This window comes from Syngnathoides biaculeatus, chromosome 3 (assembly GCF_019802595.1).
Source record: "Syngnathoides biaculeatus isolate LvHL_M chromosome 3, ASM1980259v1, whole genome shotgun sequence".
NCBI classification, from domain to species: Eukaryota; Metazoa; Chordata; class Actinopteri; order Syngnathiformes; family Syngnathidae; genus Syngnathoides; species Syngnathoides biaculeatus.
Window position 1 is genome coordinate 21967858 of NC_084642.1, and position 12848 is coordinate 21980705.

General features: G+C 41.3%; 1 protein-coding gene across 1 annotated transcript in view; it reads left to right on the forward strand.

The window, feature by feature from the left end:
- Positions 1–276: 276 nt before the first annotated feature.
- The window catches only part of cdh8 (cadherin 8), a 149785-nt gene continuing 137213 nt past the window's right edge, over positions 277–12848 (forward strand). Inside the window, exons 1-2 of the mRNA XM_061814818.1 lie at positions 277–459; positions 5938–6328. Of these exons, the coding sequence (XP_061670802.1) occupies positions 6101–6328 (228 nt within the window). The 5' untranslated portion in view covers positions 277–459; positions 5938–6100. The remainder of the gene's footprint in view (positions 460–5937; positions 6329–12848) is intronic.

Sequence of the window (12848 nt, forward strand, 5' to 3'; positions counted from 1 at the left end):
GCACGTCCACTAGAAATAAGGACCAGCATTAAAGTGCAATGCTGTGTTTTGCGCTCACTCTTGATCACCACCACCTTTGCACGTTCATTTGCGCGCCTGTTGACTCAGTGAGCAGTGCAGGGGAGAGAAGGGAAGGGGAGGCGAAGGGGTGTCTTTCTCGCTCACTCCCTCTCCCTCGCTCTCTCGGATCTTTCTCTCTCTCTCTCTTCAATCTACTCTTCCTCACTCCTCTTTTTCACTCCTCCATCCGGCCAGTGAGCTGTCGGGGCGCTCAACTCAGAGCTTGACGAGTCGCGCAAAGGATTTCTTCCTTTTTTTTAATGTAAAGTCTGGGCGGCAAATTGTTCATTTCCCCACCATCTCATAAACACTGGAGTTGCTTTTTATTCAATTTTTCATCTTTTTTAAAGAAGGGGTTTGAAAATGAAGCAGTAGAGAAGAGAAATGCAAGAGTCACTCGTAAGTAAAACCGTCATTGTGATTTCGACAGCCGCAACTTGGGCGATCTCCATCCTTGTTGTGCGCGCGCCGAGTGCACCTGCTGCTCACCCCGCAACCGAGCTAAAACTTCACGTCAGGCAGTCCATTTGTGCGATGAACGCCTCGGTGCCTTTTATTTTTTCGCGTGAACCCCGCACCCCAACTTTAGACTGGAGCGATGTGCTGCCAAGCTTCTCCTCGCCGAAAGCTAAAAGCACTCAAAAGTCAAGCGAGCTTTTGTTCGTCGGGCACCTTGGACAGCTGCCCGGCTCGGCGGGGGAGCTGTCCGGTCTTCGTGGTGCTGAAAGTGATCGGCTCACTCACTGAACCCCCCCCCCCAAAAAAAAAACAAAAAACGAGGAAATGCACAATTTCGCTTTAGTCTATTTGTATTTGATACTTCTTGAGTATTCCAGATTAATTATCGCCTTCCCGCATTCAAGTATCCTTCCCGTAGATATTTCAGCCATTCCCAGCGTCCCGCATCGACTCTCCGTGACTGAAGTCTTCCTGCGTTTGATGTGATACCACTTACCGTTCCTGGTGTTCTGCATCTACCATCATTTCACCCCCGACACCCCATTTCCAGCCACCTGTGCCCATTCCCACCTGTTCCTAGAGTCCGTAGTGTCTTCCATCCACAGTAGATCCCATCACTCCGAGTACTTTTCATTCATTCCCTCGTATGCGGTATGCAACAGACTGTATATTTCAGTTTTTTTTTCTACCCATTGCCTATCCTTGCATCTATTAGCCATCACTGGTGTCCCACATCTACTCCGCATCTTCTGTCTATTGTATCCCGTATGAGTCATTAGTAGCTTTTACTCATTTCATCATAATAAATAAGGAAGTTTTTTTTAAATAGGGGAATTATACCCATTTCCAAATATGTCCCAGTCCCCAAACTGTTTGCAGTAGATCTCCCTTATCACTTTCCCTTTTTTTGTTGCTATCCATCCCTTTCTTATATTTTACATGATTCCAAGTGACTTATGCAAATATAACAAATTCTTCTCAAAACATACACTACTCTCAGTGCGTCACCTTCACTCCCAGTGTGTCCCTAGATATATATATTTTACCAACCTCAAAATCCAGGAAACCCTACATTTCAGACTATTCCATGTGATTTATTACTGTTCACAAAATCCTTTCTGATGCTTAACCTGCAATACTTAGAGTTTTCCACTTGCACTCCCAGTATTCACTATCCACAGTCTCCACGTCGCTGCAGCCTTCCACATGAAATTATCCCAGACTCCAAATCTTTCCCTATCCTTGAAGTATTTCAATGTCCTGAATTCATTCCTCGATCCCATCTTAGCAACACTTTGGTCCTATTTTCACCCATCCTCAATATTTATTTCGCCCTTCTCAAACAATTTCTACTCGATCCCGTAATCCTCCAAGAGTCATACCACAACATCTCTAGTCTCACTGATCCAGCATTTGGCATTTCACTCTTTTCCATCAACTTGAGACCATTCCAAAAATCCCACCCTTTCCCTAAACAATTGCCAGTGTCTTTCTGTCCGCAGGATCCTGCAACATTCCCAAAATCCTTGTTCACCCCAATCTGCCCGCATTCATCTATCACCATTATTTTCACCTTCCCTGCATACTGCACTACCCCACTGCATCTTGTGCTATTCCTTATATTCGCATCCATCCCGGTGTGCTGCCTCAACAATAAATCATGCATCCGAGAAAACCTTAGACATTTCTAGTACCGACAAACCACACAGTTTTCTGCCTCCATATTTTCCCAGTATACTGCGCCCTGCAATTCTTGCATCAAGCACACAATCACCCTTGACTAGGCTGTGTATATTTTCTTTTCCCTGTACCCTGCAACTTATTTCTCACATCCAGCATCAATATGTCACCCCAAATCCTGAATCCAACCATTTACTCTGTGTCCTGCATACCTTTATCTGAATCCAGCACCAGTATAATTTCCCTATCATTCAGTGTTCTGTACTCTGTATTCCTCTTTCAGTGCTATAATTTCTGTCAACAGTACAAGTATTTACCCGATATCCAGCACTCCTTTGTCTGCATCAAGTTCGTATATAGTTTCTTAATACTCTGCATATTGCATTTTACGTCCAGCACCAGTATCATTTCCTCATCTGTTGAATCCCTGTATTCAGCATCCAGTATCAGTATTATCTCCCTGTATCCCGCACTCCCATATTTGCATCCAGGGCCATGATATTTTCCCACAATCCTGCATTCCGTATTCTGCCTCCAGTGCCAATATGTTTTCTTAAACTGCATCCACATCTTCTCCCAGTATCCCACTCTTGATTTTCCTGCACGCAGCACCAGTGTCTCTTCCCTAACCCCCCATCTCGCACCCTATCCGTCTCCAGGCTGTAGCAGTACGTCTCACTCCACACTTTACGATATTGCAGTTGGCTGGAGGTGCAGTAGGCTGCCACTTATTGTCTTTGGAAGTGCCTCACCGCAGTGAGGTGTCTTACTCTCCAACGCAGTGACATGCACTATGCGTGTGTGTGTGAGTGTGTAGTCGCGGTATGAGAGTTAGCAGATCTAATACTGGGCCCCGTGCTTCGTCTTTTCCGAGCGTCAAGTTAGAGGAGCTGAATAATGAAAATGACATTTGAGAGATGCTACTGATTAAATCCGCTGTGTTATTAAGCGATCAGAGTGCTCCCGGCGTAAAAAAAGATGCAACATTTTAAGAGGCTGGGTATAAAAAGCGTATTCCGGTCGCCAGTGTATTATGGCTGCCTCTTTACAATAAGAGCAGCCCCTCGTGAAGGCTTTGTAAATTGGTCGTTAATTAGTTTAACGCCATGTAAAAAAAAAAAAAAAAAAAAAAAAAACCCTAATAAACCTGGGAGAGCTTATTTGATAAGAACGCTCTTGCCACCTAATAGTGAGCTTGCTTTCAGCTGCACAGCCTTTTTTTTTTTTTTTTTTTTTGGGCCTGGTACCCATAGCGGTGTAGCTCATGAATAAATCATGTTATAGTTGTTTTAGACTCTCACTTAGGCTTACTTAACAAGAAAAGGGTTACATAAGATATTAGCCAAATAGTGAGAACACTCTCAAATTGTTTGAAAACTCATTCATAAATGCACTATAATTACAAAAATCAACTTCTATTCCACAAATGCTTAAGCACACAGGGTGAAATTAATTTGCTGAGAACAGGAAAAGGGGCCCGGTGTTTGCCAAATAATGAGCTTGCCTCAAACTACAATGCTTTGCCTCGTCTACATCACGGTGCAACTCATGAATAAATAATTAAATAGACTAGTTGTTTTTGGTTTCCACTACGGCTCATTTCACAGTATTTAAGAGAAGAAGTGGTGGTAGCCAACTTGCCTAATAGTGAGCCCACACTAAAAAAAATTTTTTTTCAAAAGTCATTCGTCAATCATCATCGGGTGGCAGTAGCTCATTTGTAAGGACTTGGGTTTTGGAACTGTCGGGCATGGTTCAAGCGCTGCTGCGGACGCTATGTAAAAATGGCAATTAGTTGTTCACGAGATGCTAGTTTGTTCCATGGCTACTGTTGAGGTGCACTTGAGCAAGGCACCATCCCCATTCCCCCAGCTCAAGAGGTGCAGCAATGTTTGTGTGCTGGTTTCACAACTCTCCTTGTATACCTGCATGTGTGTGATCTGGTTCGACTGCATGTGTGTGGTGTGCAACACAAATATAAATAGGGAATCATGTGGATTGAATTACCCCTTAGGGGTTATAAACAATATGATTAAAAAAAAAAAAACACTGCCTCTCTTGGACAACCGTTATACAGAGAAGGACAATTGCAAAAGTTTTTGCCAAATAGTGTGCTTATCATTTGCTGTAACACTTTGATGGATATACATACAGTGGTGTAGCTTTTGAACACGTTTTAATAGTTTATAACCATTTTAGGCTTCCATGTACAGAAGGAATGTTTAAGTGCGTCAGTAGCCAACTTGCCAAATAGTGAACCCGACACAAATGTTCTTCATTCATCTTGAATGACAGCAAAAGTGCTTGACAAATCATCAACTTGTATTCTTGTATACGTAAAAGTGCAGTTCAGAGAAAATTAATGTTTTACAGTTCCACTCGGGCTTTCTTTTTGCCATTATTCAAGAAAAGTGAAAAGTAGTCGAGTTGAAAAGTAGTGAGTCACATCACACAAAAACGCTGAAGTTATTCATAAATGTTCCTTCATCATTCAAGTCAATGATTTTGAGTTGTAGTATATAACTATAAGTGCACTACACATGAAAACTCATAAAGTGCATTAATGTGTCTTGGCAGAATCATTGTGGGTTTATAAATGAGTTATTAACACTTTACAAAAGCTAACAAGCATTTGTACAAGACCTACAACAGTTAAATCGATAGCTCGTTATTTTTGGTATATTTATCGTAGTTATTCTTCAAATTATAGGCATTCATTTCAGCATTTATAACTATGGCCAAAGGGAATATTACAGCAAAGTGTAGAAAATATAATGTATGAGGAACTCCCTTTTATAACAAATGTTTCAAAAAAATAAATTATATTCTTTATGAGCCCTCAAAAGGAAAATCACTTTACTCTTGCGTATACTGTGTATATTTTGTTGCACACCACACAGCGATGCAGCCCACGCACGTATGCACACACATCCGTGTAGGGAAAGATGGCAGATTGATATCGGAGAGGGATATGTTTTGGTGCCTTGCTCATGGGAACCTCGACAGTAGCCAGTAATCTCTTTATTACTAATTATTGTTGTCGACCGTGGAACTTTGAACTGTTAGCCACTGGTTTTACAGTTTGAGGCCTTAAAGATGACTAACTGCCATTGGTGTTAATTATTGTAGATATTGATTTATATTTATTTGTTTTATTCCAGTTTTTTCCATCTGTAATTATATTTATATTGCGTTTATATTTCATTGTTATAATCATTATTCTGAATTTATTCTTTTGTATTTCTCTCTTTTTATTTTTTATTTAATTTTACTTTAATTTTATTTTATCTTTTATTTTGTTTGCATTTTTCTTGTGTATTAATTCATTAAATTGTTTTTACTTTGATGTTTTTATTGAGCTTTTCCTAAAGAAATATTCTTCATTCATTTTTTGTTAAATAGTACAAGTATTTATTTATTTTTTTTACTTGCAGCGTTGTGAACTATTTTTCAGTATTTGATCACATTATTTTATGTATTATGAAAAATTTTAAATAGCTATTCTAATTAAATGTCATTTGCTTTATTACCATTATTTTTTTTTCCAATGAGAAAGTATTACTCACAAGATAACATTTTCCACACTAATCTCACTGGTCATAACATCGCACACAATTTTCTTAATCGTGTTAAAAATAAAATAGAAAGAAAAAGACAAAGAAAGAAAGAAAAAGAAAAACGTGTTCACTTTTGGGGTGATTAACCTACTGCACACGATTGTCCCTTATCTGGTTTTAGGTCTCCCCCTCGGAGTAACGCCACGCTGGAAGCCTCGCCACGATGGAAGGCCCTGCTGAGTGACCTATCGCACCAAGAACCTTTTGCCGACTGTCTGAGGAGCCATCCGTCAGCTTGACGAGCTTTTCCGTTGTCAAACAAACAAAGAACAACAGCGTCGAGGATGTGGAGGAGGTTCGGGGAGATGGCGAAGGGTGTGCGCATGTCCTTGCTGCTGCTGTGGATTACTTTGCTTCCCTGCGTGTCAACGATCCCCGTCGGAGCCGCTGATACCGCAGCCGGTCCCGATGAAGGACGGCGACTGCTGAGCCGAGCCAAAAGAGGATGGGTTTGGAACCAAATGTTTGTGCTGGAGGAATTCTCTGGACCCGACCCAATCCTGGTTGGCAGGGTGAGTGGCGGCCTTTGTCGTCGTTTATATTAAGCTCGCTTATCGTGCAAGAACATTAATTCGGACGTTTGAATGCTCTCCCTCCCATCGTGTCCCACTGGACGCAGGGAGAATTTCTGGTTGTCATGGGGAAGCAAAGATATGGGAAGCGCTTAAATGTTTCTCGGTGATGATTAAACTCTCCCCATGTCCTTCACACAAGGCTACCAAAATGCATTGCTTAGGATTGTTTATGTTTCCAGCAAGTGAGTAAAACTGAGTTAAGCAGCCATACACTCCCGGTCCTTTTACGTTCCTCACGTCCGTTTATATTCACAGAAAGTGACTAAAATATAGCTAAAGATCATCTACATTCCCTCGCCCATGATTTACCAACAAGAGAGTAAAATATTCATTTTTTAAATGCTGAAGTGAGGTTTATTTATGTTCCCGGAAAGCAAATAAATCCTTGCTAAAGTTACGTAAAACCTTGGTTTATGTTCCCAAAAAGTGAGTAAAATCTAACTGAGGTTGGTTCAGATTCCTGGAAAGTAAGTGGAGCATATCCAAGGTAGGCAGACATTCCCTGAGGAGCAACTCAACTGAGGTTTATGTTAACAGGATGTACATAAAACACAGCTAATGTTGTTTATGTTCCCAAAAAACAAGTTCAATTAAACTTAGCAAGGAAAGCATTCCAACGATTGTTTTACTGGAAATAAGGTTGGTTAAGTAAAGTTTTATTATTGTTCCCCAAAATAAATGCAATTATGCTTTGTTCTCCTTAAATGACAGAAAAAAAAAAAAAAAAACACTTACAGTGGGTTATGTTGCAGCTAAGTTTGGTTTATGTTCAACACTTGAACAACATGTTGATTTATGTTACTAAAAGCGAGAATAGTTAAAGTTGGTTTATGTTCAGATTAAGTGAGTAAAAATAAAATGGAGATTTTTTTGTCCCCCCAACAGTGATTTGCAGTGCATTGTTGTAAATGAGTCTAATTTGATGAGATCTTTTGATCTGTCACATCATATTGGGTAAACTGTCCCCCCATTCTAGGGTGATCATTGTTTCCACCACGGAGCACGCAGAACCACAGGCTAATCCTGCAGATCAGACCACCTGTTCTCTGGCCCGCCTGGAGGTGTCAGGCTGGCCAAAGCAGCTTGTTCGCAGCTCGTTTCTGGGCCTCACCTGCGGGGGGAGTCGGCCCGGCTGGCACCTAGTGTTCCACTTGGCCCGTGCCGTTCATCATAAATGGTGGCCTCCATTTTCTCCCCCCTCATTTTATTGCGTTTCAACCTGCATTTTCGCCCTTCGGCCTCGCTTACGTTTGTGTTGCTGTTCTGCAGCGTTGTCATATGGTGGCATCAATTAAACATTGGCCACCATGCGGGACTCGCACCTCCGTGTTTCCCTTTAAATACAGTGCAAACACAAAAACGCTGTTAAGTGGCGAATTCATTTTTTAGGGCCAGTCAATTAGGAAGCCTCTGACGTCTTTGACAATCATTGCTCCTCACGAGGATGGAACGAGCAAACAAACAAATGAAAACCAAGAATGTGTGTGCCAGGTTGAATGTGTCAGTTTACCATTGCAATGATCAACATCAACAACCAGGCAGAAGATGCTATATAAATGGATTTTAGGAGGTCCAAGGCATTGTGAAATGATAAGACGTCAACACGCTGATTCCACAGTACCTTCCTGTCTGCTACACACCATCTAAGATGAACAGATGAACAAACGGTGGTCCTCTCCCCCCGGAGACGATGATCTCCGAAGAACGAGACGTCCGATGCCTGAGCCCGAAGAGCCGCACGGATGATCATGACTGCGTCTGCAGCAGAATGAATGAGAGAAAGTTGTGTAAGATTCTTCATCACATCACGGCAGGTAGTCGCAAGCAGCTATCTACCGGCTACTCTCCTTAGCCAGCGTGGATTTCCACATTTTACGACACGATCTTCTGACGATATCTGACCTAGACACCGGCTGCATGTCACTGACTAACTGATTATATGCCATCTACACACTGACTATACAGTGGCTAGTGTACATACTGACAACACGACACCTACACTAACCCAAGTGGCCGACTAGACTCCGCGTTCTAGATAATGACAACACACTAGCAACTGGCTGACTAAATGTCACCTACATGCTGAGTACACTCCACCTACACGGTGACTGGACTAAGATTTTGCAGGGTACTCTATGTAGGTGGACACAGTGAAGAGCTTGATAAGTATGCTCAACTAATGTTTGTTGGCTGCGGCGTGAAATTCTCTGCAGACTTTGAAGAGGGGGTGTAAAAAAAAAAGTGCAGTTAAATTGGTAGTAGTCATGGCGGCTGTTTTAACATCTCCAGGCTTTGGCATTAAACATTCAGCAGGACCCGACAAGAACTGGGGCATGTAAGTGGACCGAAAAAAACTTTATATATATATATATATATATATATATATAATATATATATATATATTTTTTTTTTTTGCAAGGTGATAATGATGATGATTAAGAGCAAGGTGAAGTGCTCATCACGACTAAGTTCAGTATTCAAAGCTGAGCCGGCCGGCACTATTTTATCTCACGCTTTCTCCTTCAGTGATGCTCACGCTCAATTAAGACACAAATGGAATTGCACTCAGTGGAGGGCAGACTTACACCAACTTTAATTCAGTGTGGGGGGTGGGGGGACGAAGCACAGAATCCCCTTGTTTCTGCAAATGGCAGTATGTGCTATGAGAAGAACGAGGAAAGAGAGAGCAAAATGCCATCTATATGGTGTAGCCACACACCAACACAACAAAATGCAATATACTATAACAAACTGACTAACATAAGTCGTTTTGTTTAGTAAATGGAAGGTGGCACAGCCGGACATACAATATTGTATGCATAATGACAGTCACAAACGTTATTGATTGGATGTGATCAGTGATCGGATGATTGAGGAAAACTTCCACCTAGAATTTCCAATTTATGTCGCTAGTAAACTAGTTTTCAATTATGTCCAAGTGTTATGAATAGTTAATGATTGCGAAGCAGGTTGCAGAAGCACAGCATGGATCCTTTTCTTCGTCAATACCAAGATATAGAATGGCAACATAATACGGAACTACAGGTAACATTTCGTCAAAAATATTGTACATAATCCAAATTGCTTGTCGACAGAGAAGTTTGTAACGAGAGCTTCCACTTTTTTTTTCTTAGTTTTTCTTAGCGTGCTCATAATTGGTTCGTGTCAAATGAAGTCAAAGTTAGGGTAAGATTGTCCATTCCCTCTCTACCATACCATTTGTTTTCGGGCAGGGGGAAGATTTCACAGGGTTTAACTTCTACCATCTTTTGATTTTAGAAGTCCTTCACTTTCCAAACCTTATAATGATGTGGAATTTTTTTCTACAAATCTATTAAAAACAAATAAAACTAAGAAAAATGTCTAATCTTCATGGGGTGGTGTGTGTAGAAATTTGAGGAAATAAATAAATTGATTCAATCTCAGAAAAAAAAAATCAAGCACCGTGAATACTTTCTGGATGCATATACAATATGTCAACTTCTCGCTTGATGTAGGATGACATTCGGATTCTACCATTTGCAACCTGGTGGGGCAACAAATGACTGTTGTACAGGGAGTACAACTCAATCGTCATTTCCTTTATTTTATTTTTTTTTAAATCCATATTTGGACTTCAATGTAATCTTCCCAGCACGCACACGGGCACTTTTTCTCTGCTTTGAGGAGCTAATAAAATGTACTGCACTGGTCTGAACTTTAATTACCCAAGCGTACCCCCCCCCACTCTGCTCTCGCGACATCATCATGGCTGCTGTGCGGGAGATTGGATGGACGCCATCGATTTCTTGCAACGTGTCATTCACGGCTTTCCCACCCAGCACAGATCATTACCATAAATGCAAGAGGGTTTGTGTGGTGGTCTGTGTAGACGTTTAGACGAGTGAGGCATGACCCCCTCCCCCCACACCCCCGCAATCTTTCTGATGTTCTTCTGCAGCTTGCAGTCGTCCTGACATTGTGATGCGTTGTGTGAGGCTGACGTGAAGTGGTACTTCTTTCTAGGGAAGCCAGACAAATAGACAGACAATAGTGTGTGTGTGTGTGTGTGTCCGTGTGTGTGCATGTGTAAGCTGTTGTGCCTTTTCCAGCATGACATTCTTTAAACCTCCGACTAGGCCGTAATGGACTTATGGATAGGGTTGTTGTGCCGAACTTGCGCTTTTTCCTGAAATGACTTTCTGCGAGCTTCGGATTGGCCAGGATTGCCTAGGAGGGAATCTTTTAGAGCTGAAAAGACATCTCTTGATTTGTTCCTGTAGAGCCATCTGGCTTAATTTTTCGAATAAAAGGAGACTTGTAAAGTGTTTAAACATCTCTTACCCAAACCTTTCGCTGCATTCCATCAAAACTGCTTCCGTTATTCCAAAGTACGCATGTAGAGGCGTGTCATTTGGCCATTAAAATTCAACGCGTGCATTGGAAAAAAAAGACAAAAAGCGAGGAAATCGCTGCGTTTGCAGCAAAGACAAATCCGATTTGTGTTCTCTTTGTAGCCAATTAATGGCGGCTGGCGTGCGAATATTTCACACAACTCCCCCCACCAAGTCTCCTTCAGTGCGGATTGAGAGCACCATCGGTTAGCAAGGGCGGATTGATAATGATTGTGTCTCAGTCCACCAACTTGTGCGGCGCACATTGTTCGGGCCTTTCATCCACAGCTGATAATCAACCATTAGCATTCATCAATTCAGCCTTGACGGCAATACGACTTGATTATTGATCCTGCAGAGATGTGTGCTGGTGTGATGTAGTGTTCGTTTGGAAAACAAGCATGCTAGTTTACAGGGTTTCCCATGTGAAAGGAAAGAACAAGAGACCAAAGCAGTTCAACTAAAAACATGTAAATTAAATTCTTTGTTTAAAGCAAAGAAATCAGTGGAGTAAAAAAAAACATTTTTTTTTGAAAGCAGAATGTGCCACACACGACTACACTAACGTCCTCAGCAATAACATTCAGTAGACTCGATATCGTCGACTGATGAGTCCAACACAATCATCCCTCTCTTTATTTTCTGTCGCATTTATCCTCTTAAGATCATGGACGAGCTCAACCTGACCACCAGCTGACTTCTTGCAAAAACACGTAGGACACTAGACTTGTCTAAACTGTGATGTTGGGAAATGAAAAACAAAGATAATTTCTTGTAATGATAACACTCAAAAGTCCTTATCAAAAGAAAAATTAAAAATTAATGAACGAAAAATAAACTCCTCACAAGCAAACTCTCAATCTCAAAGCAAAAAGTTGTGATAGAAAAAACATTCTGTTTCCTCTACATTCCTTGTTTGCACAAAGTATTGCATAAGAAAAAGAACACAAGGATCGTTTCTTCCATAAGTAAAACCTTAATTTATCCTCTAAACAAAAGTTGATGTGTAAAAGCACGTAAACATATTTCTTGTTGCGAATCAACTCAATTCCTCATTCAAACGAAGGGTAATATCGCCAGAAAAAGAGAACAAATGATTTCTTCAAATTCAAATACGTAAACAATAGTGTCAGAAAATGAAAAACAATTTCCTAGAATTCCTTGTTTGAAAATGAACGAAAACAACAATATAAGAAGCCGCAAACAATCCATTTCTTCAGCAAAATAGGACCTTTCTAAAAACCAGTGTCTGGTTTTGTATCCCCACTTTTGTCATCCCGCTACGCTAAAGCCATTTCCTCATCTCTCGTTCCAATCCGGCCTCGCTGATCGGGTGATAAGAGATCACAGCTCGGATTTATCGCTTTCCTTTCTGCGCTATTTATTCATATTTAACAGATGTTCCCTTTTCGAAGAGATCTTAATGACTCGCTGAGATAAAAGTCAACATTCGGAGGCTCTTTGTTGCTTATCTGCGCCGCGAGCGCACTTCACACACCCGGAAAACAAGATGTAGGACGCCAAGTCTATAAATACCGTGTCTGTAGACTTTTGGTAAAGCAGCATGTGGCTCAGTGCCTGATGTGATTGTAAAGGTACGCTGTGTTCCCACTAACTGGCAACAATTATATGTTTGTCATCACAAGGCGGCTCCGTTTCATATCTTCTTTTCTCGTCCGTGGCCGTGCAGCTATTCGGCGCTCAGATAGAATTTAACAGTCTTTTCCAAAAGTGAAGCCACGGCCTCGCCGCTTAACCTCTGCCTCATCTCCAATATATCCACCAAAGTTGATTTGGGCCCATTTTTGTCTCTGCCTGTGATTGATGGATGTATGAGTGGGAGTTAAGGAGACTATTAGAATTATCACCAGTGATTGATAGTTATTATGACACAAATTAGCGTAGCCTTGGCCCGGGATGTAATGTACTCTGGATTATAGACGCAGGTTTCCCAGAAGCTCAACTCCCTTTTAATCGCCTTTTGAATGCAGGGAGAAGAATCCCATCAGTGTTTGTCAGACTGCTATTTATTTTTTTGTTCTGGTGGGTCCCCCCCCCACCATTTGGCTTTCTTACATCCACAA